The 26,710-nt window shown below is 42.8% G+C and overlaps 1 protein-coding gene across 1 annotated transcript in view; it reads right to left on the bottom strand.

Annotated features, from left to right (window-relative positions):
• The window catches only part of NDUFAF2 (NADH:ubiquinone oxidoreductase complex assembly factor 2), a 164,140-nt gene that overhangs the window by 26,585 nt on the left and 110,845 nt on the right, over positions 1-26,710 (bottom strand). Inside the window, exon 3 of the mRNA XM_040421318.1 lies at positions 9,208-9,248. Coding sequence (XP_040277252.1) covers positions 9,208-9,248 — 41 coding nt within the window. The remainder of the gene's footprint in view (positions 1-9,207; positions 9,249-26,710) is intronic.

Raw genomic sequence — 26,710 nt, 5'->3', positions numbered from 1 at the left:
TTCATCAGACCATAACACCTTTTCCCACATGCTTTTGGGAGACTTCAGATGTGTTTTTGCAAAATGTAGCCTGGCTTAGGCGTTTTTCTTCGTAAGAAAAGCCTTTTGTCTTGCCACTCTACCCCATAGCCCAGACATATGAAGAATACGGGAGATTGTTGTCACATGTACCACACAGCCAGTACTTGCCAGATATTCCTGCAGCTCCTTTAATGTTGCTGTAGGCCTCTTGGTAGCCTCCCAGACCAGTTTTCTTCTAGTCTTTTCATAAATTTTGGAGGGACGTCCAGTTCTTGGTAATGTCACTGTTGTGCCATATTTTCTCCACTTGATGATGACTCTCTTCACTGTGTTCCATGGTATATCTAATGCAGTGCTCCAGACTAAAAAAAATATGAAGGAGCCATTGGCTCCTAACCTGAAAAATGTAGGAGCCAAATGAAATTTTTAGTCGCCAAATTTTAAATATATATAATATAGCTAGGATGCTTAGGAGCATATAAGCCATCTAAGGCCTCACGCACACAAACGTGTATATTCTTTCCATGTCCATTGCGGGCCGTATACGGAACCATTCATTTGAATGGGTCCGCAAAATAAACGGAAGTTACTCCGTGTGCATTCTGTTTCTGTATGTCCGTACTTCTGTTCCGCAAAAAAATAGAACATGTCCTATTATTGTCCGCATTACGGACAAGGATAGGACTGTTCTATTAGGGGCCAGCTGTTACGTTCTGCAAAATACAGAATGCACACGGACGTCATCCGTATTTTATGCAGAACCATTTTTTGCAGACCGCAAAATGCATACGGTCGTGTGCAAGAGGCCTAAGTCTGAGAGGACACAATAACCCCTTTAAGCAGTTCATGTTGATTAAGTCAACTGGCACATGCCCAATGAGGCAGGTCTGTGAACAGTACCGTACCATGAGCTTTTAATTTACTTTTTTACTAGGCCATCAGCACCTGCAATGACTGAAAATAATCTAACACAGCAATCTAACTCCTGTTATAGGTGCCAGAAAAAAAAAAAAAGGTGTCAAGGCTGTCAATCATTAGTGCATGGACAACTTAAACCAGGAACACACTCGAAATCAGACAGCAACTGTACATATGTCATTTAGTGCTGATTTGGAAAAATATTAAAGGAGTTGACAAGGGAGGCAAAATTTTTAGTAAAGTGCTCAGGGTGGTTTAAAAGGAATCAATACTCACCACCACTGATCCCCTGCCACTCCTATTTCAATGCTTAATGGATCTCCACTGGTCTCGGCAGCTCAGTCAATCACTGGCCGAGAAAAGTATAGCACCATGGCTAGGGATTGGCTGAGCAGGCTTCTCCTGGCATTTCCTGCTTGTGGAGACTGGACCATTAAGTAGAGACCAGTGGAAACCCAGTTGGAAAAGGAACATCAGGGATTGAGGGATGGTGAGTTTTGATTCTTTAATATAAAACCACTCCAAACACTTTACTAAAATTTTGCACTGCACTGGACAATCCCTTTAAACATTTTGTACTCAGTAGTTAAAGGGACGGCAATAGGTTAGATAATAAAAACTAACAAAAAAAACAAAAAAAAAAACTCTCACCAGTTGAATCCCACATCATTCCTGCACTGATCCTTCCTTATTTTCTTGTGCTGTACATTCACATGATGTGAGTCTATGGTCACCTGCTGCACATGCTGGCATCACCAATGAGGCCAGTAATTGCCTGCAATGGTCACATGGACATATTCCATGTCATCACTTCAGGAAAGAAAAAACTGCTGGGGACAACAGCATCAGCGCTGGAGTGGCTGGGAATTAACCGGTGAGTGAGTTTATTTTTTTTAATATTTCCTGCATTTAATTTCTTTTGAATTAAAGTTCTTGAAAATCCCTTTAATTACTAAATAACCTGATTTATTTATGCAGTAATGATGGTCCTGAGTACTAATAATGTGCAATCAGCACTGCAGAAACTGGGGAATATGGACAAGAACATATGCAGAATACATACTCATGTTTCAGGCTCCTTGAAGTGTATGAGATTAGGGAAGCCATTAAACGATGCTTTTATTCACTACGTGCATCCACCTCCTGCTCCCTTGGCTGTTCTCCTTTCTCATGCCAATGGTTTGTAAATGGAGGGATTCCCAGCACTGGTTGTGCGATTTCTTGGCTCTGTCCTGCTTCCTCTCCATGATTCTGCGAGGTATCTTCCCCATTATATCTCCAGTAAGAGTGTCTGGAGCTGGATAACCTATCACCACGGGACTTACGACTATAAGGTCTCTCAGCCCGAGAGCGACCATTGAACCTGTAGCCCTGTTCTTTGCCCTTAGAAAGATCCATTCATTCAGGATGATTTACTTTGCTGGATGGGTGAGGGGAGCCCATCCAGGGGAGAATGTTTGGAGAAGCTCCATTAGGGATCTCAGCGGGAATGTTAGGAGTCTGCACTTTTTCAGCGGAGATGCCTCTGGTTCTGTAACTGAGGCAGAAGGGTCCATTGATGGGATAATGTGTCTGTTCTTGGAGGATCAGGTGGTGTGTCTGGAGGAAGGTCAGTATGGACTGGTCCCTGAAAAGGGGGGCCTTTGGGGATGGGGCTGGATTCAAAGGCACTTGAGGTGTTGGAAACCAAGGAACCAGGCAGCGAGGGGATAAGCGGCAAAGTTTGAGACTTGTTAGTCACATCAGTTCGTTGTGAGGGAAAACTGGAGTCCAAGGTCTGCTGGGAGCTTGACGGGATTTGCGATGTAGGAGTGCCGAATTCACACGTCTGTGAGATCCTGGCCCGGAGTCCTGCTGAGTGCAGGAGCGTACGGCGTCATTGGTTGCTATGACGCCGTGCGCTTCCTGCTGCAGCCGCAGTACAGTAACACACTGGTATGATCCATACCAGTGTACTACTGTACTGCGGCGGCAGCAGGAAGCGCCCGGCGTCATAGCAACCAATGACGCCGTACGCTCCTGCACTCAGCAGGACTCCGGGCCGGGATCTCACAGACGTGTGAATTCAGAAGCAGACTGCTGGAAGCGGAAGCACAAGATGCGGGAACCCAAGCCACGCCCACCCTCTATGCCGAGTAGTGTGAGCGAGCGGATCTTCATCCAGCAGACGGCTGCAGCGTGTCTATGCTGGATGAAAGCCTTTTTTTCTTAGAGGCAAAGCAGCGGAGGGTTTAGGCGCAAATGGCGACAAGACTACAAATCTTGTCGCCATTTTGCAATTCCAAGTCGCATTGGCGACCATTTTGGTCGCCATCTGGAGCCCTGTAATGCCTTGGAAATTCTTTTGTACCCTTCTCCTGACTGATACCTTTTAACAATGAGATCCCTCTGATGTTTTGGAAGCTCTCTGTGGACCATGGCTTTTGCTGTGGGATGCGACTAAGAACATTTCAGGAAAGACCAACTAGAGCAGCTGAACTTTATTTGGGGTTAATCAGAGGCACTTTAAATGATGGCAGGTGTATGCGGACTCCTATTTAACATGATTTTGAATGTGATTGCTTAATTCTGAACACAGCTACATCCCCAGTTATAAGAGGGTGTTCCCCTGGTTGTAAATAAAAAAGGTAAAAGGTCTGATAACATTTTAAGCTTTACATCATAAGAACAATCTCCATACAAGGATGTAGTATATATATTTTTTTACGTGTTGAATATACTTACATAGGACTGACTTTCTATTCTTCCAGTTACACAACTTCTTTAAATCAGTAAAAACATCTCCTAATTAGCATAAGTGCAGTCTTTTCTTACACCTCTAAAACAACATCTGTCAAAATAGTAGTTAAAGCAATAATGGAATCAGATTACAACAAAAGGATATTCCTTCCTTCTGCATTCTACCACCCAGCAAGCCATGAAGCGGATACTGCTACAATGAGGACACATCAGGACATAAATGGGAAAGAGAAGAAAAGTTTGGATAGCACAGTGAAAGTTATAAAAGGTGTTGTATACAAAGGTGACACCTTGCAGCTCTGGAGTCCTGGGTCTAACCAAGTATAACATGTCCAATTTGTATGTTCTCCCTCAGTTTGCATGGGTTTCCTTCCAAAACCATATTAACTTTCTAAAGCCAAATGTTCCAGAATTATGGCTCATTTCGTAAAAAAAATAAAAATGTGATGTACAAGCCTTGTAACACATTTATTATGTGTTCTAGACACTTTTTGCAACTTACTAGACAAGGGGTTGGAGGGTGTAGGGCAGGGATGCTCAACCTGCGGCCCTCTAGCTGTTGTAAAACTACAACTCCCACGATGCCCTTCTGTAGGATGATAGCAGTAGGCTGTCAGGGAATGATGGGAGTTGTAGTTTTGCAACAGCTGGAGGGCCGCAGGTTGAGCATGCCTGGTGTAGGTGGTTTGAGGAAAATGGGTGAGACTTAGATCGAGAAAATGGCTTAAATTTAAAGGGGATATCTGAGATCCCGCACAATCTATTCAGCACATGATCCTAGCTTGGGATTAGAACTGGCTGCGCTGTGAGAGTCTGAATCTCTCGCAAGCACTTTAGCGAGAGATTCAGACTCAAGCACACTCTGCGGGTTGCAATCCCTGGCTGAATATATGGCACTTGATCCAGGAAATGCCGGCGGCACCAGATCCTGCGGCATCTCGGACAACCCCTAATGCAAGCCAGTCAATAGGTGGTATAAAGTTTCCTTTTAGAAAAATGTGCCACATTTATCATACGGTGGGAGTCACTGATAAATCTGGTGCATTTTTAGACTGCTGTTTACTGACAGTTTACACCATCTAGATATTAATCAGGGTGAGTAAATCTGAGATCGGTAAATTAGATTGTGAGCTCCACTGGGGAGGCGGACTAAAGCGAGGTCATGGCAATCTGTACAGTGTTATAGAACACACTGGTGCTATAAATGCAATGGCAAATAAATAATAACTGCTAAAATAACTTGTTGTGCCTTTTTTTCATAGGTACATAACATTTATATCAAAATATCCTAATTATAGTGGACTTGATATATAATAGGCCATGTGTGCTATATTCACCATTGTGTATGTATTTTAAAGTAGGCCGAAAGAGGTTCATGGAAAGGACACAGTTCATGTCGTTTTTTTTCTCTGTAGATGTACCAGTCTGAGAAGAGTCATTCTTGTCTCCTTGTGGATTTATAACAGAGATAAGAATATTTTCTAGATGCATCTGGTGCCAATTACCCCTATGGTTTAAGGTCTGTTGATGAAGCAGAAAATCTGTGATTATGTATACATATACCATATTTTTCGCCCTATAAGATGCACCTGCCCATAAGACACCTAGGTTTTTGAGGAGGAAAATAAGAAAAAAAAATGTTTTGAACAAAAAGGTGTGCTTTCGGTGGGTTTTGAACTAATGGTGATCTGTGGATGGCACTGCTATGGGGACGATCTGTGGATGGCACTGCTATGGGGACGATCTGTGGATGGCACTGCTATGGGGACGATCTGTGGATGGCACTGCTATGGGGACATCTGTGGACGGCACTGCTATGGGGACATCTGTGGACGGCACTGCTATGGGGACATCTGTGGACGGCACTGCTATGGGGACATCTGTGGACGGCACTGCTATGGGGACATCTGTGGATGGCACTGCTATGGGGACATCTGTGGATGGCACTGCTATGGGGACATCTGTGGATGGCACTGCTATGGGGACATCTGTGGATGGCACTGCTATGGGGGGGGGGAATCTGTGGATGACACATATATAGCATCTTATGCTATGTGCCATCCACAGATTTCCCCCATAACAGTGTCCCTGCAGTGTGAATGACCCCCAATACAGGGGCTGGGGGCCGGCATCTGGATTAGGAATGACAGCGGGGACCTGTGCAGTACCTGTATTCTAATGCACAGGCCCCGCTCACTGTTGTATAATCTTATCTAACCTGTAGGCATTGTTAAGATATAATAATCATGTGTAATCCATCTGTATTACTTACAACATTAAGTTCCGTAGCAGAGAGGAGGCAGGCCGTGAGGGCGGCGTGTCACTCACTACGTCACGCGCCCGTGCCGCCTGCTTCATTAATAAAGTGGGCGGCGCAGGCGCATGACCTAGTGAGTGACGCGCTGCCCCCCCCGCCCTGCCTCCTCCCTCCTCTCTGCTACGAAACTTAATGTTGTAAGTAATACAGATGGATTACACATGATTATTATATCTTAACAATGCCTACAGGTTAGATAAGATTATACAACAGTCAGCGGGGCCGGTGCAATAGAATACAGGGACTGCACAGGTCCCCGCTGTCATTCTTAATCCAGATGCTGGCCCCAAGCCCCTCCTCCCTCTCAGTTGATACACCCGCCGACCGTGCTGTGCGGCGGCCGTGTATAATTGTAAATTGCAGCATTCGCCCCATAAGACGCACTGCTATTTTCCCCCCACATTTGGGGGGGGGGGGGAGTGCGTCTTATAGGGCGAAAAATACGGCAATGAACATTAGTTTTTAGTATAAGATAATCAATAGGACATATGTATCTTTTTATATTGTTGAATATTATGAAGGATGTCAATGCATCTATTATCTCATATATTTCTCACTAGGAACGCATACACTCCTAAAGCATGATAAGAAGAATTTAATGGGTAGACTGTGTTAATGAGTCCTCGTTCAGGGAAGATGGTGTTATTTTAACTAACAAGCAATAAACCGTTGGCGTAACCGAGGAGACACACATGTCTGTGAGAGTACAAGGTCTATTATATTCTTATCGGTACATAAATTTGAGAGTATGGGAAAAGTCTAAATGGTACCACAAAGTCTATGCCCTAATTGGTTTTCGTGTCAAAATGAATCCCTTAGCTCTGATTTAGGATTCCATATATTATGTGTAAGAGAAATCAGACCTGGACAGTTAACTCTTAATAGTGATGATGCTAGCAGCTTATGCAATAGTGCCACCTATGCATGAATAGGTAACATTGCACTAACAGCTGGAATGCATTCTGGGTGATACAGTGACATCACAGTCAATATCATATGTACACGCCTAACCGACAATGATTGGGAAACTCCAAGTTAGGAAGGGGTGTCTAACTGATAAGTTTGTGATCATAAACCACACACAGATGAAAGGGAGAACAACAACAGGGAGCAACAGAAACACAGAGAAATAAATAAAGAAATGAGAGACCCCAGGAGAAAAATCCCAATGATCAGAACGGACTTTAGAGCTGACTTCCCTTAGACTCTGCATATCAACTGCACTCTCGGGTAATGTATAACTTTATTATATGTAGTATTCATTGAATTATTTGGCTTGATATTTAGGAAAATCCCCGCTTTAGTGCGGATGTATAATGTTAAGTGCCACATCAATATTATCACTATTCAGTAAAGATGCATATTACTGAATAAAAGATCTAGTAGGAATCTCCGATTGGAATATACATTCCATAGTCATATGAGGCTTGATAATTTATAACTTATGTTGCAATACTACTTGATATCCGAGATTGGTCATAGTTTGAGCAGAGCAAGGGTTCATATCTGTCCTTATCACTATTGATTGTATATCTCATAATTGTCGTCGAGACGCTTATATTACATTTTTATGTTTGAGAGGTGATATGGAACGGTGGTAGTCGTGTTAGAGCCATCTAGTGGCAAATTTTAGGTACTGCATATCACTGTGTTATTGCATATTATTGAGTTTCACATTCATTAAGCTTTGATTGTATTTTAAGTTATTGTATAATAAATCATTTAGATTTTTGCATAGAAGCTTGTACCTTATTTTACTTATTGTGCAACATAATTAAATTAACAACAATCTCTTTTTGAGGTGTTTTATATGTCCACCTCTAGGATCAATTCCCTTTGAAATTTTTTCCTTTGATCCTTTCTTTTATATAAAGCATTTGCTTTATATCCCCGACAAACTATTCTATGCAGAAAGTACTTTGTGGTTACTGATCTCACTACCAATACCGCAGGGAACACTTGAGAGTAAAACTGCGTCTATAAAACTGGAGGACCACAGAAGTACAGTATGGGCCCATGACTTGTGTTAAACCCTGCAGAAGATGCTTATGACACCAATGACTGATGTAAAAAATGAAAATCAGACATCATATAGTACATGCCAACCTCTTTCTAACAAAGCTAGAATCAGCCCTGTACCTCACATGGTTCTCCCCATTAATTGCTCCAACCGCTCTGCTATATTCTCTTCAGGCTGGCAGCTCTGGGGGCATGGTTTTTCTAGGGGCGTGTCATTTCAGCTGCAGCTCTCCCTCTGTAACTCTCACAGCTTCCAACAGTAGATGTGGCTGATGGCAGTTGAAGGATGGAACGGAACATAGACGACCACCTCAGTAGGTGGATGTGCACATTAATATACTGATTAAACACCGAGGGACGTCATTACAATAAAGAGAATATCTCACTGGAGCATTTAGTAACAGAAGTAAATTAAAAAATTAACTAATTTTTCATGCTGTATTTTTAGTTTTAAAAGGTATCCGTCAGCAGTTTTGTACCTATAAAAAAAAATGGCTGATCTGTTGCATGTGAACCTGGCAGCTGAAGGCATCTGTGTTGGTCCCATGTTCATATGTGCCTTTATTGCTGAGAAAAATGATGTTTTAATATATGTAAATGAGCCTCTAGGAGAAATGGGGGTGTTGCCATTACACCTAGAGGCTCTGCTCTCTCTGCAACTGCTGCACCCTCTCCACTTTGACAGGGCCAGGCAGTGAAAAAGTCATCATGCCTGGTCCTGTCAAAGCACAGAGGGCACAGCAGTTGCAGAGAGAGCAGAGCCTCTAGGTGTAACTGCAACGCCCCCAATGCTCCTACAGGCTCATTTGCATATATTAGAACATCATATTTCTCAGCAATGCGGGCACATATGGACATGGGACCAACACAGATGCCTTCAGCTGCCAAGCACACATGTAACAGGTCAGCGAGTTTTATAGATCTAATTCTGCTGACAGATGCCCTTTAAAATATCATGTTAGGGTGGGACAACCCCTTTAAAAGGCTCACCAAGCAGTATAATTTCTAATATTTAAAAGGCTTAAATAAAAATAAGCAAAAAAAAACAAAAAAACAAACAGATGCAATATTAGAGTTCCCATACACAAAAAGAGCACAATGCGGTTTGTACACACGCACTGATAGAGTAAACATCGAGAGGTTTTCCCACAGAATAAATTGACTTTCAGCGCAATGTTCGTCTGGATCCTCACCTCGATTGTCGGAGGGTCTTTCCTTTTGCCTCTGATCCATGCTACAATAGAGAACAAGAAATATAAAATAAAGATTTGTCTAGTTTGAGACCTGCACAAAGCGCAAGAACAAACAAAAGAATTCTGAAATGTTCCCGAAGCCTCTTCACGCTTCTACAGACGGTATGCTAATGGATTTTTTTAGTATAGTTAAAAATACAGTTATGCTTGAGTTATTCCCCGATGCATGTAGGAACCTCTAAAAGCTCCCATTCCCTGACTGGTACTTACTGGTATGCTTTCAGACTACAGTATAAATCACACTCAGGGAATAAGCCAATCTCCAAACTGAGCTTTGGATAGACTGTCAATGCGTTAAAATGACAGTATACTATCAGTAAACATCATCATGTACCATACCTAGTCTTTTCTGCATTACCCATATGGACAATAAATACTATTTTGGGTACACCTTTCTAGTACTGGGTAGGACCACCCTTCGCCTTTAGCGCTGCCTGAATATTCATTGGAACTGAATTGAAGGGGTACTCCCATTAGAAAAAGTTATCCTCTATTTCAGGGGTCAGCAACCTTCAGCACTCCAGCTGTTGTGACACTACATCTCCCAGCATTCACATTGGCTCAGCTGTACTCGCATAGAAGTGAATGGAGCATGCTGGGAGTTTTAGTTTCACAACAGCTGGCATGTCGGGGGTTGCTGACCCCTGATATTCACTGCATAAAGGACAACTTTTAGAAGGGTCGATAGCTGCCACTAGTGGGAAATTACCGCACACTGTTTCATCGCTGCGTTAGCTGTATAAGTAGTATGCAGTAAGTTCATAAATTCCCAGATTACTCCCGCCAATAAAGAAAAAAAGAGGGGACCCATGCGCCCCATTTGAATGAAGCACTGGTTGAGCATGCGCACCACTGCTGCATTTAAAGTCTAGGGGACTACCAGAGATAGCTGAGCACTGTACTTAGTTATTTCCGACAGTCCCATAAAGATAAATGCAGCAGTGGTGCACATGCTTGACCAGCGCTTTATTCAAATGGGGGATGTGGGTCCCCCTTTCTTTTGATTGCTGGGACTAATTAGTAATCTGTGAATTTATTAACTTACTGCACAGTACTTATACAGCTATTCGAGTGATAAAACAGTATGCAGTAATTTCCCCCAAGTGGCAGCTTTGGGTAGTCAAAATGTTATCATTAAAAAGGGTTCTCCAGTTTCATTAAAAAAAAAGTACTTCATGCCAGTACTTTCCTTCCCCTGTTCTAATCATCACTGCATCCTGGCAGGATGTTTACATGCAGGACTTCCTGTTTTCATCAGCTTCTTGCTGATTTTTCTAACCAAACCCATCATTCTTTGTTCGTAATGTTGCCTCCCTCTGTAGTAGTCACTTCACCTAACTAACATGGAGAGGGGAGGTGTAGGGGGAGTAAGCCCTGTGAAACATGGAAGAGCTAAACATGCTGTGATTGGTTAGAAAACTGAGCAGGAAGCTGATAAAACAGGATGTTTTCTATGTAAACATCCTGCCAGGATACAGTGATGCCAAAAACAGGAGAAGGAAAGTGCTGACATGAAAAAAATGTATATGTGGTAAAAATATTCAGTGTCTGGGGCAGTCTGGGCAGATTACAAAAAATTCATTATGGGACCGAAGGACCCCTTAAAACTGCTTATGTACAGGGGATCTAAAGCTCTGTATCAGAAAAATTTAGCTCTAACCTGTGTAAAGATACAGTCAGGTCCATAAATATTGGGACATCAACACAATTCTAACACTTTTGGCTCTATACACCACCACAATGGATATGAAATGAAACAAACAAGATGTGCTTTAACTGCAGACTGTCAGCTTTAAGTTGAGGGTGTTTACATCCAAATCAGGTGAACGGTGTGGGAATTACAACAGTTTGCATATGTGCCTCCCACTTGTTAAGGGACCAAAAGTAATGGGACAATTGGCTTCTCAGCGGTTCCATACCCAGGTGTATGTTATTCCCTCATTATTCCAATTACAATGAGCAGATAAAAGGTCCAGAGTTCATTTCATTGTGCTATTTGCATTTGGAATCTGTTGCTGTCAACTCTCAAGATGAGATCCAAAGAGCTGTCACTATCAGTGAAGCAAGCCATCATTAGGCTGAAAAAACAAAACAAACCCATCAGAGAGATAGCAAAAAGATTAGGGGTGGCCAAAACAACTGTTTGGAACATTCTTTAAAAGAAGGAACGCACCGGTGAGCTCAGCAACACAAAAAGACCCGGAAGACCCCGGAAAACAACTGTGGTGAATGACCGAATAATTATTTCCCTGGTGAAGAAAACACCCTTCACAACAGTTGGCCAGATCAAGAACACTCTCCAGGAGGTAGTGTATGTGTGTCAAAGTCAACAAACAAGTTAAGACTTCACCAGAGTGAATACAGAGGGTTCACCACAAGATGTAAACCATTGGTGAGCCTCAAAAACAGGAAGGCCAGATTAGATTTGCCAAACGACATCTAAAAAAGCCTTCACAGTTCTGGAACAACATCCTATGGACAGATGAGACCAAGATAAACTTGTACCAGAGTGATGGGAAGGAAAGGAACTGCTCATGATCCTAAGCATACCACCTCTTCAGTGAAGCATGGTGGTGGTAGTGTCGTGGCGTGGGCATGTATGGCTGCCAATGGAACTGGTTCTCTTGTATTTATTGATGATGTGACTGCTGACAAAAGCAGCAGGATGAATTCTGAAGTGTTTTCGGGCAATATTATCAGCTCATATTCAGCCAAATGCTTCAGAACTCATTGGACGGCGCTTCACACTGCAGATGGACAATGACCCAAAGCATACTGCAAAAGCAACCAAAGAGTTTTTTAAGGGAAAGAAGTGGAAAGCTATGCAATGGCCAAGTCAATCACCTGACCTGAATCCGATTGAGCATGCATTTCACTTGCTTAAGACAAAACTGAAGGGAAAATGCCCCAAGAACAAGCAGGAACTGAAGACAGTTGCAGTAGAGGCCTGGCAGAGCAGCACCAGGGATGAAACCCAGCGTCTGGTGATGTCTATGCGTTCCAGACTTCAGGCTGTAATTGACTGCAAAGGATTTGAAACCAAGTATTAAAAAGTGAAAGTTTGATTTATGATTATTATTCTGTCCCATTACTTTTGGTTCCTTAACAAGTGGGAGGCACATATGCAAACTGTTGTAATTCCTGCACTGTTCACCTGATTTGGATGTAAATACCCTCAAATTAAAGCTGACAGTCTGCAGGTAAAGCACATCTTGTTCGTTTCATTTCAAATCCATTGTGGTGGTGTATAAAGCCAAAAATGTTAGAATTGTGTTGATGTCCCAATATTTATGGACCTGACTGTATATTATGAAATTAATCAGCACAGAATGTTTAACTTAAATAAAACCTGGTATTAAAATGTGGATATTCAATGTAAAGGAGACAATTAAATAAATTACCGGTATAATAAATATATATATTTGTATAAAACTAATACATACAGAGCAATCAGAAGATAGACTTCATAAATAATAGATGAAAAACCATGTTTTTTTTTAATAAAGCCAAGCTTTGCTTCTGAATTGAAAGGAGTACAGTTAAAATATGGCACAATTATATATAATTTCAGAGGGTGGCAAAGCCATGATCATATTGTGGGCATATTTACAATAATGCAACTGAGGACAATAATATAGGATATGTCATAAATGTCCGATGGCTGCGCATCACAGAAACAGGGCCCCACTGTGAATAAAGAGCACGCCCCTCCGTTCACCACTATGGGACTTTTGAAAATAGCCGATTACTAGAAAACTAGGAGTTATCTGCTAGTATAATAGTAGATTAGTGGAATTGGGATAACAGGTCTGTGCTAAATATCCAAACAAAGGAGGAAGTAAGAGTCAGGACAGGGAATGGAATACATGGAGTGACTTCAAAAAATACTGTATATCCAGAAACAAAAAATAGAATAATCACATATAGGCTGTTAATCTGTGGTCCAAAAAATCATGAATGTGCCCACTTAAAGGGGTTTGTGCACCTTTTGGGTGGTCTTTGGCAACCCCCCTCTTGAGCAGACATGCAAATGGAAGCATACCTAACTGCTTCCCGTTTCTGGCTCCCTTTCTCCCTGACCTCGGCTTTTCCACTTGGCTCCCTGGATGTAAACTTCCATTTTGAGGCCACTGCAGCCAATTGCTGAACATTAACGTGACACAAGAAGGGGGAGGGCAGGTCACCGCTACGGCCAGCGATCGGCTAGAGTGGAATCAAAATGGAAGTTTACATCCAGGGAGCCAAGCGGAGAGGCTGAGGTAGGGGAGAAAGGGAGTCGGGCAGCAGGTTATACACAAAACCTAAGTCTGATCCTGCAGTCATTCATTACTTCCTTCCGTCTGACCATTCTTCAGCTAATCTACAGATAGAAAGTAGAGAACATGACCGTAGGATCAGACTACGCCATAGTCTGTAACCATGGAAACACATAGGTCTGCATAAGATCTGCATGGAAAAAAACATTAAAATATACCGTAATCAATTCCTAATTTTAAATGCATTAAAGAAATTTAAGAAATAGTTGAAAATGTAGATCTGGCCTGTCATCAAAAAATGGGAATGGATAATAACTGGAAAAAATATTTGTCGCAATATTGTAGTCATTAGCACAAAATACTGCCGTCCCTACCACAGCATTCAACTCTACCACCCTCCTGAGGACGGCAATACAGTTGAATTCAGGAGAGCATTTTCTTCTGCCAGCCAGGTGGATAAGTAACAGATGCTCCTAGCATTAACTAATGCTGAGCTCATCAGATCACCCTGTACATGACTGTGAGAGGGGCTTGGTCGGCCCCCTGGGCATTGGCCCACTGGGAAGTTTCCCTGTAGGGTCTATGGCGAGTCTGCCCCTGGATGTCTTATAGAGCTCCATGATACATTGTACAATGGGGTGGATTTTTCCTAGAAGCAATGCTGGTTCTGTGATACAGCATTCAATGGATTATGGCACTTTTTTCTTGGATTTTTATGGAATCTGACAGAAGAAAATCCTGACCCACCTTTGCCTCTGTATGAATCTAAGGTACAGGTAAGTCCCCCCCCACCTTAAGTGTTGGTACATTACGTCTCTATATGGAGCTGTATATATGGTCATGTGTATGAGGCCTAGCTACCTGCATCCTCCTCACTTTGGATGCACAATTTGTCCCAGATAATAAATATTGTGCCTCTGTTATTACAGACAAGGGGGGTGCTAACCATAGATTTAAAGGGGTTGTTCAACTTTGAGAAGCTTTAAACTTTCAGTAGTTGCGAGTTCTACCCATGTAAAAAAAAACAAAAAAAAAAACACTTATACTCACCTGCTCCATGCTGCTCTATCTCAGCTCCCTGGCTCCATTTAGTCCCGGTCCTGTAAACTTCCGCTCGGGCAGGGTCACATGTGCCGCAGCAACCAATGACTTGTCTCATCACAGACATGTCCCCAAGTGGCATGCCTCTTGGGGACTTGTCACTGCTGAAACCAGACCTAGTCTGTCTGCAAGTTTACAGTACGGGGACAGAGATGACAGCTGAACTAACCTACGGCGCCGGGACGAAGTAGCAGAGAGCAGGGGAGTATGTGAAAATGAAAGTTAAAAATGTCCAAAAAGCTGGACAACCCCTTTTAAGGGTGAATTATTTTGTGATTTAGGGTCAGATCTCCATTGCTCGTGGTAGAATGGGGCAGAATATATGAAGACACGGCTATCCTTCTCAACCACGATAGAGAAAATAATTGGTCAGTGACACGACTTTGGCAGGAGACTTGAAAGCAGCAAAATGTCAGACAATAAAATTAACTCTGTGGTTAATGGGGAGCAGCATTGGAGTAGATCCCTCGCAGTGCAAGGCGAGAGGAAAAGTTCAGAATATGTTCTCGATAGCGTAACCTTTCCAACAAAGAGCAACTGCGCCATAAATTGGCATTAGAAAGGCCACTGCTTAGGAGTCAAAATGAATCTTGTAGTTTGTCAACCTGATTAATGGCAGATTCACATCCATTTCATCTGTGGTTTGTGAAAACAATTTAAATGGTTAAGTATCTCAAAAAGGTCAAAGGTGGCATTCATTTGCGTAATGTGTTTTTAATGTTATTTGACCCTTGTTTTTCAGGCAGCAAAAGGTAATGTAGAATCTGATGTAAAACGGACACAGATTTTGCAAAGGGTCTCCAGTTTCGGCCACGTTCATGTCTGAAGGCCACTTTAGGTTCCACCTCTGTCACAGATTCTGGGTAAACAGGACACCATTTTGTCCAGTACAATTCCAGGCTGCATAATGGAAACCCCTAACGGACACCATTAAAGTTTGTGTCATGTAATAAAGCAGAACAACGGAAATCCAAGCGCTGATATGAATGCAGTCTTAGCTTGGCACGTCAAAGGTCAGAACAATCTAATGTAGGACAGCTTGGTTACCCGTTCAGGGAACTTTAAGGGCCCATTCACACAACCGCATATTACGGGTCGGTTCCGCAATATTGCGGACAAAAATAGGCATTTCTATCATAGGACTGGCCGCGTGCGTTCCACAAAATGCGAAACGCACACAGGCCCTCAGCTTTAGCAGATACTTGGTATAACTGGAAGCTCTTGAGAACCAATGTGTACCAGGTCCCTTACATTTTACCATATGACATTCATACTACTGCCGTGTTCTTTTGTGGCCTCTAAGATACAGCCGGCACTACCCCCCCACTACCATTCAGCAATTCCTTTAGACTGGAAGCTCATGCAGACATGGTGGCCATACACCATAAAAAATCATTTCTACTCCTCCATATATATGCACATTTGTATTCATTCTTAATAGGAAGAGGGGAATAAGCTGTTGTCAGCAGGGGCAGACTGGCCAAAGACCCTTTCCCGTATATCAGTGCCCCAGGGCCACCCAAACCAATCTTACAGCAGGTACACTATAGGGGCATTATTATTACTAGGGACATTATAGGGGGAATTACTACTACTGAGAGCATTGATACTATGGGGAAGGGGGGTTTATTACTTCTGGAGCTACTCTGGGGGAGCATATCATTACTGGGGCCACTATAGGGTGCATTATTCGGGAGCACCTTATGGCCATTAGACAACCGTTAAGTCCCGATATTTGCCTTTACACATACACATTTGTATATTGGACAGAATTTTGTCTAGTTATTGCATTTGGACATTATGTATGCTTCCACCTTGTCTACGTCCAATTGCAGAGGAAGGTGATAACAGAATATAGCATTAAGATGCCTTTTTTACCATATTTATAGCCCAGTAAAGACGAGCACATACACGGTTATACTCTGTAACAATACTAAATGTAGCAGATTTGAATAAGAAGATTTCAAATTTGAACACACAATAGTAAAAACGATTGTGTAGCCTTTTAGTAATGTTGGCTAAAATGAAGATGTGGCGACCCCGGCTATATGGAGGGCTTAAATTAAAACCCAGACTCATTAACTAATCTTTCTTATTCTCTGGATGCTTGAATATGAACTAAATAAGATAAATGGTCTTCATTTGGAGCGTGGTAATGGAGGTTATGAAATTCCAAGCAGATTAACGCTTCTCTAATTCCTTCTCGCCCCATTTCACACACAGTTTACCAGACAGACTATTCTCCTTCTAGGAATGGCTCCGATAAAAACCGGGATGAAAACAAGAGCAGAACGACCTGGATTATTCACAAGAGCAGGTACCAGGGAAGATCAAGCGCAGCTGTGAAAATCAATAGTGTATGTACATGTACAGTGGTGCCTGAAAGTTGGTGAAACCTTCGGAATTTTCTATATTTCTGCATGAATTTGACCGAACATTACATCAATATTTCACACAAGACCTAAAAGTAGATAAAGATCCACATAAAACAAAATGTGTCAAAAATATTACACCTGGTCATTTATCTATTTAGGAAAATAATCAAATGTCTGTTAGGATAAAAGTATGTGAACCTTTAGGATCAGCAGATGATTTGAAAGTGAAATTAGAGTCAGGTGTTTTCAATCAATGGAATGACAATCAGGTGCAAGTGGGCGACCTGTTTTATTTAACCCTTTTTGTCTTTCACTCCTCGCCTCCTCAGAGACTTAACTTTTTTATTTTTCCGTTCACATATCCCTATGAGGGCTTAATTTTTGCGGGACAAGTTGTACTTTCTAATGGCACCATTTACGGTTGCATATAATGTAGTGGGAAGCGGGGAAAAAAATCCAAATTGGGTGGAATTAAAAGAGTTTTATTTACGGCGTTGACTATGCGTTAAAATTGACCTGTTACCTTTATTCTCCAGGTCAGTATGATTACAATGATACTACACTTGTATAGTTTTTCTTGCGGTTTAATACAAAAAAATTAAAAATTAAAACCTTAAAAACATTTTTTTTTTCATCAATGTATTCTGATCCCTATTACTTTTTTGTAGTTATGCGTACGGAGCTGTACGAGGGGTCATTTTTTGCAGGGCAATCTATACTTTTCACTGATACCAGAGTGTGTTTTGAAGTGTGTATGACTTTTTGATCACTTGTTATAAAATTTATTTGGGAAGTTGAAGTGACTAAAAATGGCGAATTGGCTGTTTCTATTTTTTTCTGTTACATAATTCACCATATGAGATAAATATTATTATATTTTAATAGTACGGGTGTTTTCGCACGCGGCAATGTCCATGATGTGTATTTTTTTTGTTGTTAAGTATTATGATTTTGGGGAAAGGGTGTGATTTGAACTTTTTTTTTTAAAGTCACCCTGGGTGACTATAACTGGCAATCGTTAGATTGCCATTGTGCTCATTAATGGCTATACAGTTCAGTTTCAATATAATAATACAGTGGTGCCACCTGGTGGCCTGTATTGGTATATTTAACTAATAGCTGCCGATGCTGCTTGAGGCTTCGGGGTATTAGTACAGTGTAACACGTTCACTGATCTCAGCCGGGGAACGCTGTTACGTATCCTGCTTCAAGACTGCTCAGATGCAGTGGTCACATTTGACCACAGCATCTGAGGGGTGAAATGTATGCGATCAGCCTTATGGCCTTATTTACTTTATGTTTTCAGCCGTAGAGACGTTCACTGGCGCACTGGGATGAGCTGACTAAACCAAAAAATTTTTCTTTGGTAGTAGACTGAACACTGCTCGAGGCTATTATACCTACCACAGGTATATTCCTGTGGGGGCCTGCAGGTGGCAGTAGTCCACAGGAATAGAATGAATCTCTCTTAGGCTGAGTTCACACGGGCGTTGCGGGAAAAGGTGCGGGTGCGTTGCGGGAACATGTGCGATTTTTCCGCGCGAGTGCAAAACATTGTAATGCGTTTTGCACTCGCGTGAGAAAAATCGTGCATGTTTGGTACCCAAACCCGAACTTCTTCACAGAAGTTCGGGCTAGGGATCGGTGTTCTGTAGATTGTATTATTTTCCCTTAAAACATGGTTATAAAAAGGGAAAATAATAGCATTCTGAATACAGAATGCATAGTAAAATAGTGCTGGAGGGGTTAAAAAAAAAAATATATATATTTAACTCGCCTTAATCCACTTGCTCGCGCAGCAACCGTGCGTGAAAATCGCACCGCATCCGCACTTGATTGCGGATGCTTGCGATTTTCACGCAGCCCTATTCACTTCTATGGGGCCTGCGTTGCATGGAAAACGCACAATATAGAGCATGCTGCGATTTTCACACAACGCATAAGTGATGCGTGAAAATCACAGCTCATGTGCACAGCCCCATAGAAATTAATGGGTCCAGATTCAGTGCGGGTGCAATGCGTTCACCTCCCGCATTGCACCCGCGCGGAATACTCGCCCGTGTGATCTCAGCCTTAGGGTACTTTCACACTAGCGTTTTTGTTTTCCGGTATTAAGTTCCGTCACAGGAGCTCAATACCGGGAAAAAAACAGATCAGTTTTATCCTAATGCATTCTAAATAGAGAGCAATCCGTTCAGGATGCATCAGCTCAGTCCCTTTTACATTTTTTGGCCAAAAATACTGATCACTTGCCGGAATGCCGGCATTAATTTACAATTTAAGTGTATTAGTGCCGCATCCGACATTAAGTGTTCCGGCAAAACGGATCCGGCTTTCCGGTCTGCACATGCGCAGACCTTTAAAAATGCAAAAAAATAATAATACCAGATCCGTTTTTCCCGGATGACACCGGAGAGACGGATCCGGTATTTCAATGCATTTGTCAGACGGATCCGCATCCAGATCAAATGCCATCAGTTTGCGTCCGGATTGCCGGATCCGGCAGGCAGTTCCGGTGAAGGAACTGCCTGCTGGAATCCTCTGCCGCAAGTGTGAAAGTACCCTTAGGCTGCATTCCTAAATAAATGCAGTCTATGGGAGAGGCAATGTAATGATCGCGTGTTCAAGTCCCCTAGGGGTACTTTCAAAAAGTGTAAAAAAAAGTTTTTAAAATATAAAAAAAAATGCAAGATCAAATGCAATTTCCCTTTAATAATCATGAACAAAAAAAATGTAAGATCATAGGCATCACCGTGTCTGTTAAAATTGAAAAATAATCATCCTGTATGATGAATGCTGCAACGGAAAAGAATATATTTAAAATGGCTGATTCCGAATTTTTTTTTGTCACTCCCCCCCCCCCCCTTAAACACACTCCTAAATGGTATCAATAAAAACTCCCGATTTTTTTTTTTTTTTTTTTTTAGTATTAGAACACATGAAACATCTAACATAAATGTGGAAATGCCATAATCATACAGGTAACAGATCAGTTTTACTGCATGGGGAAAGCCGTAAAAAACTAAGCCCACTACATTTGGAATTTTTCCAGCCTCCCACTACTATGCAATATTAAATGGTGCCACTAGAAAATATAACTTGCGCCCCCCCCCCCCCCCCCCCCCCCCAAAAAAAAATCCTCATATAGCTAAGTGAACGGAAAATTTAAAACGTTATGGCTCCAGGAAGGGAGAGAGTGAAAAATGAAAATGCAAAAACAGAAAATCATCGTGTCAGGAAAGAGTTAAACTGCTGATAGGTGGGTTGCCAGGAGTCAGACCCCACCAATCAAATATTGATGACCTATCCACAGGATAGATTATTTATATGCAAGACCTGGGCAACCCGTTTCATGGCTTTTTCCCTGGTAGTGGAGGGGTTAAAGAGGCGCACTCATAATTTTTTTAAGCTCCATATGCATTCCTATAAGACTCTCTATACGTTCCTATGGGACGCATACTGAGTATCTCACAGAAATGCAAGCAGACTGACTTCCGCTCCACACTAATGATTCAGGCAGTCACGTGGTACGAGGGAGGCATAGGGGCTGAGGAATAAAAGGGCTTGGCAAAAAAGTGATCGCCACCAGTATTTACATGATGTACATTACAAACTGGACAAAAGAGGGGAAAAAATTCTGAGAGCGGAACATCCATGTTGGTCTATGAGTTAATACCCAGCGGTTTATTTACCTCCCAGGGTGCGGAGAGGCCTCATTTGTCCTTTCTCTCTGACAGAAAGCTTAATGCTATGTGCTCATGCATTCTGCTTCTCCTTCCTGCCCTGATCAGACAGATTGTTGCCGGGCAGGGACTCCGTGGACTGCGATTTGATCAGGCCTTCTCAGCCTTCCATAGCGGAGATCAGTATATCTGTCTTATGCGATGGCCAGGATGACCAGAGTTACAACATGACCGAGCAGGCTGTGCAAAGCCATATCCCATACAAGTGCATAAGAGCAACAACTGCTGCGCTGTTCCCTTAAGGGAGCATTCACATGACCGTGTTGGTTTTGCGGTCCGCAAATCACCGATCCGTGTGTTCCGTATGTCTTCAGTTATCTTTCCGTCTCCGTTCCGTAAGTCCGCATAATACGGACGTGGTGCTTCCGTGTATCATCCGTTTTTCACGGTCCGCAAAAAACCGAAATGGGGTTTCCTAGAATATTTTCGGATGACATACGGATGCATTTCCGTGTGCTATCCGTTTTTTATGGACCCAATGACTTTCTATGGGGTCACGGACCGCAATTTGCGGCCATTTATAGGACATGTTCTAAAATAAAAGCAACGGACACACGGAACGGACAGCACACGGATGACAATGAAAGGCATTCCGCAATTTTTTTCATAGAAATGAATGGGTCCGTGCATTGTCCGCAAAAATTGCGGAACGGACACGGAAGAAAAACACGGTCGTGTGAATGCTCCCTAAAGGGGATATCCCATGATTAATGTAAAAATGAAAATCGGACATCATGCAGCACATGACAGTCTCTTTCTAACAAAGCTAGAACCTGCCCTGTACCTCACATGGATCCAGAGATCTCCACATTCATTGCTCCAATTGCTTTGCTAGATTTATTGCAAGCTGGAAGCTTATGGGGAGTGCACTCTCTCAGCGGGCGTGTCCTTTTGACTGCAGCTGGAGGCTGGCTGAAGGATGGAACTGAGCGCGTGCTTCCATGTCAGTGAGCAGGGCAGAGAAATTAGAAAAAGCACAAACAGCAGGTGGCGCTATACGGATAGATTTCAGTGAGTAACTCACTGGCCATACTACATTTTTAATAGCATGCAGTTTCAAAAGTATTCAGATCCAGGTGCTGGTTTGAAAAATTTAGACAACCTTTTAAAGCTATTGTTCACTTCTACGGGAGTTCTGGAAACACCATTGCATATGACGGCTAGTCAAATATCAGCCATAAATTGCTGAGGTGGGAATAGTCCGTTCAGGATGCATCAGCTCAGTCCCTTTTACATTTTTTGGCCAAAAATACTGATCACTTGCCGGAATGCCGGCATTAATTTACAATTTAAGTGTATTAGTGCCGCATCCGACATTAAGTGTTCCGGCAAAACGGATCCGGCTTTCCGGTCTGCACATGCGCAGACCTTTAAAAATGCAAAAAAATAATAATACCAGATCCGTTTTTCCCGGATGACACCGGAGAGACGGATCCGGTATTTCAATGCATTTGTCAGACGGATCCGCATCCAGATCAAATGCCATCAGTTTGCGTCCGGATTGCCGGATCCGGCAGGCAGTTCCGGTGAAGGAACTGCCTGCTGGAATCCTCTGCCGCAAGTGTGAAAGTACCCTTAGGCTGCATTCCTAAATAAATGCAGTCTATGGGAGAGGCAATGTAATGATCGCGTGTTCAAGTCCCCTAGGGGTACTTTCAAAAAGTGTAAAAAAAAGTTTTTAAAATATAAAAAAAAATGCAAGATCAAATGCAATTTCCCTTTAATAATCATGAACAAAAAAAATGTAAGATCATAGGCATCACCGTGTCTGTTAAAATTGAAAAATAATCATCCTGTATGATGAATGCTGCAACGGAAAAGAATATATTTAAAATGGCTGATTCCGAATTTTTTTTTGTCACTCCCCCCCCCCCTTAAACACACTCCTAAATGGTATCAATAAAAACTCCCGATTTTTTTTTTTTTTTTTTTTTTTAGTATTAGAACACATGAAACATCTAACATAAATGTGGAAATGCCATAATCATACAGGTAACAGATCAGTTTTACTGCATGGGGTAAGCCGTAAAAAACTAAGCCCACTACATTTGGAATTTTTCCAGCCTCCCACTACTATGCAATATTAAATGGTGCCACTAGAAAATATAACTTGCGCCCCCCCCCCCCCCCCCCCCAAAAAAAAATCCTCATATAGCTAAGTGAACGGAAAATTTAAAACGTTATGGCTCCAGGAAGGGAGAGAGTGAAAAATGAAAATGCAAAAACAGAAAATCATCGTGTCAGGAAAGAGTTAAACTGCTGATAGGTGGGTTGCCAGGAGTCAGACCCCACCAATCAAATATTGATGACCTATCCAAATATCAGCCATAAATTGCTGAGGTGGGAATAGTCCTTTAAAGATATGGCTTGGGACTAGTGTTGAGCGAACTTGTTTTTTTTAAGTTCTGCGTCCAAAGTTCGGGTTATCGAAGAATCCCGATATGGATTTTGCTACCACGGTGCATAACGGAATTTGGAATCCATAACGGGATTCTTCGATAACCCGAACCCAAACTTTGGACGCAGAACTTCAAAAACAAGTTTGCTCAACACTACTTGGGACACCTGGCACTGCATAGCGCCCCGACTACAGGTGATAATGCACATATATACTTTTAGCAAATTTCTGAAAGATAAATATGATAAATTCTTCAGTACTGCTGCATTAGGATAATTATAGAAACTCTTTAAAAAGGGGTTTTCCAGGACTATATTGCAGACCTATCTTAAGGCCTCATGCACACGACCGCTGTGTGCATCTGCGTCCGTTCCGTAATTTTTCACAGTTTAGCGGAGGTCCCTTTTATTTCTATGGAGCTGTGAAAAAAAACTGATAGTCCTCCGTTTACTCTCCGCGTCCGTGATCCGTGATTCCAGTCCGTCAAAAAATATAACCTGTCCTATTCTTGTCAGTGGAAAACGGAGGACGGACCCATTCAAGTCAATGGGTCTGTCAAAAAAAACGGATGCACAACTGGTATGTCATCCGTGTCCGCGTCCATTTTTTTTATACAAGACCTTTATGCAATAAAATTACACTTTTCATTAACCTTCCTTTTTTTCCCCGTCAGACAAAAAAAAAAGGAAGACACAAGGAAACACAACTGAAGCAAAATCGGACACGGACCACTGAAGCCAAATCACTGACAGTGAAAAAACACTGTCGTGTGCATGAGGCCTGAGGGTGGGGGCCGATCAGCTGTTTAAAGAGTTGGCAGTGCTCCAGTGTGCTCTGTGTCCTTCTCACTGCATACCAAGCACAGCGCCATACATTGTATAGTGGCTGTACTTGGTATTGCAGCCAAGGACCATTAACTTGAATAGGGCTGAGCTGCACACAGGCCATCTCACTGATGAATGTGAGGTCACTGGCCTAGGAATAGGTCGCAGGCTCACTGGAGCGCCGCAGCCTTTTCGAACAGCTGATCGGCGGGGGTGCCAGGAGTCGGACCCCCTACCGATCAGATACTGGTGACCTATCCTGAGGAAGGGTCATCGACATATGAATCCCAATGCGTCAGCGATAGGATACACACATACAATGCTGCTGATAACAGAGCGCCCAACCGTTCAATCAGAGCTAGTATTTAGATGTAAACCTAATCATAATCCCCCCTTCTTCTACTGAAAGGATGGCGGCTCGGAATGAATACCAAGTATAAAATATTCAGGGGGAATGGACTTCTCCCGATGCCCACTAGACATGAGCCATCACCTCTTTTCCATCTCTAGGAGTTTAATTATAGCCTCTTCTGCCGGTGATGGTCGCGCGGCGCACTCCCATACTTGCCTGTATTAAATAGTCCTGTCTATGGATGAGAAAGGCTTAGAAAGATAACTGGACATTTCATACCTATCGAGACCCCGGCATTCTTTCATCTGGGCTTATTTGCATTTTGATTAGTATGCATGAGATTTCCATTGAACCTTTACACTCCTACTGGCACATAATACACTTTAATGAGCGTAAAAGTGAGCATGCAAATTAAAACTGCCATTAATCACTAAATGCTACAGGAAATGGGGAGGACGGAATAAGCAGGCAGTAAAATGCTGAAAGAGGCACGCGCTCTGGAAATCTCCATAGGCCCTGGCAATGACAGATAGGCTTTCAAGAGCGCCACTCACACAAGGGAGGAGGTAAATAAAATATGCTGCTATCTGCACAGACAATAGGTGACCATTCATCGGGAGGACTGGGGATGTGCAATTTGCAGAGTGCATCTTCTAGCAACAGCACTGGAGGGAAACGGGGGAAGAAACGAAGAAGATGGCGATTAGCTCCTCAACGCTGGAATCAGACCGTGCTGCTGTTTGTACAGTCCCGGTCATCTGATATTATTTCATAATTATTATATCAGGGCTGGCTGGCTAGGTGCCTTCTGGGAGCCAAAATAATTTCAAGCCGCCATTCTAATGCACCAGTCACTTAGAGGAGTTGGCTCACGATGACAATCCCTGTCCATATGGCTTATTATGGACATCGTAGAGTTCAGTCAGAATGGAGAGCTGCTACCTGGCCTCGATTAGATACACCATAAATATCTGTTTGGAGGGAATCCAACTTCTGTACCACCCCAATGGCAAAATATCCTAATTTCACATCCCATAAATTTACAGAAATTTAAAATTAAGGGGAAATATCAGGAAGAATTCACAGACCTGCAGTCAATCAGCCCATAGTCTAGTGCAGGGGTACACAACTTGTGGCCTGGGGGCCACATGCGGCCCTTGATACCATTCTGTGTGGCCCTCAACCATCTGGTAACAGACATGTATGTCTGTCTTCTGGCTGCTCAAATGTGTTTTTCATGTATTCTTCCATTAGATGGGAGTCCTGGAACTGTAACTAGACATTAAAGGGGTTATCCAAGTTATATTTATTGATGACCTATCCTCAGGATAGGTCATCAATATCAGATCAGCGGGGGTCCGACACCCGGCACCCCCTCCGATCAGCTGTTCGTAGAGAAGGCATGTGCGGTGTCAGCGCTGCCTCCTCTTCACTGTTTACCTTCTAGCCGTTGCATCTGCAGTGGTGAGCAGGTGTAATTACACCCAAGCCTTCCTATAGAAATGAATGGGACGGCTTGGGTGTAATTACACCTGCTCACCACTGCAGATGCAACGGCTAGAAGGTAAACAGTGAAGAGGAGGCAGCGCTGACACCGCACATGCCTTCTCTTCAAACAGCTGATCGGAGGGGGTGCCGGGTGTCGGACCCCCGCCGATCTGATATTGATGACCTATCCTGAGGATAGGTCATCAATAAATATAACTTGGATAACCCCTTTAATGGTATATACTGTATGGGCAAAATGCCATAAATACAGTATTGAAGTTGGTAATACCCCTTTAAATTTTATTTTCGGCCCTTGACGTTGGTTCAGTCTGAATGTGGCCCCCACCCAGAAAACGTTGTTCACCCCTGGTCTAGTGTAACCATTGCTGCCAGTAAGTCTACAATGTAGTGTAACTGCTGCTGCTTGTCAGTCCATAGTCTAGTGCAGGGTTTCTCAACTCCGGTCCTCGGGACCCACCTACCGGTCAGGATTTGAGAATATCCCACAGAATAAATACCTGTGGTAAGTCCTGATGCATGGACACTAAATATATCACCTGCTCAGTATTAAGGAAATCCTGAAAACATGACTGGTAGGTGGGTCCTGAGGACCAGAGTTGAGAAACCTTGGTCTAGTGTAACCGCTTCTGCCAGCAAGTCTACAATCTAGTGTAACCGCTGCTGCTTGTCCATAGTCTAGACTCAGTGTAACCGCTGCCGCCAGTCAATCCATAGTCTAATGTAACCACTGGTCAGTCTATAGTCTAGTGTAACTGCTGCTGCTTGTCAGTCCATAGTCTAGTGCAGGGATGCCCAACCTGTGGCCCTCCAGCTGTTGAAAAACTACAATTCCCTGCATGCTGGGAGTTGTAGTTTTGCAACAGCTGGAGGGCCGCAGGTTGAGCA

The sequence above is a fragment of the Bufo bufo genome, chromosome 2, assembly GCF_905171765.1.
Source record: "Bufo bufo chromosome 2, aBufBuf1.1, whole genome shotgun sequence".
NCBI classification, from domain to species: Eukaryota; Metazoa; Chordata; class Amphibia; order Anura; family Bufonidae; genus Bufo; species Bufo bufo.
The sequence above is the reverse complement of the archived record's forward strand: the minus strand, read 5'-3'. Positions and strand labels throughout refer to the sequence as shown.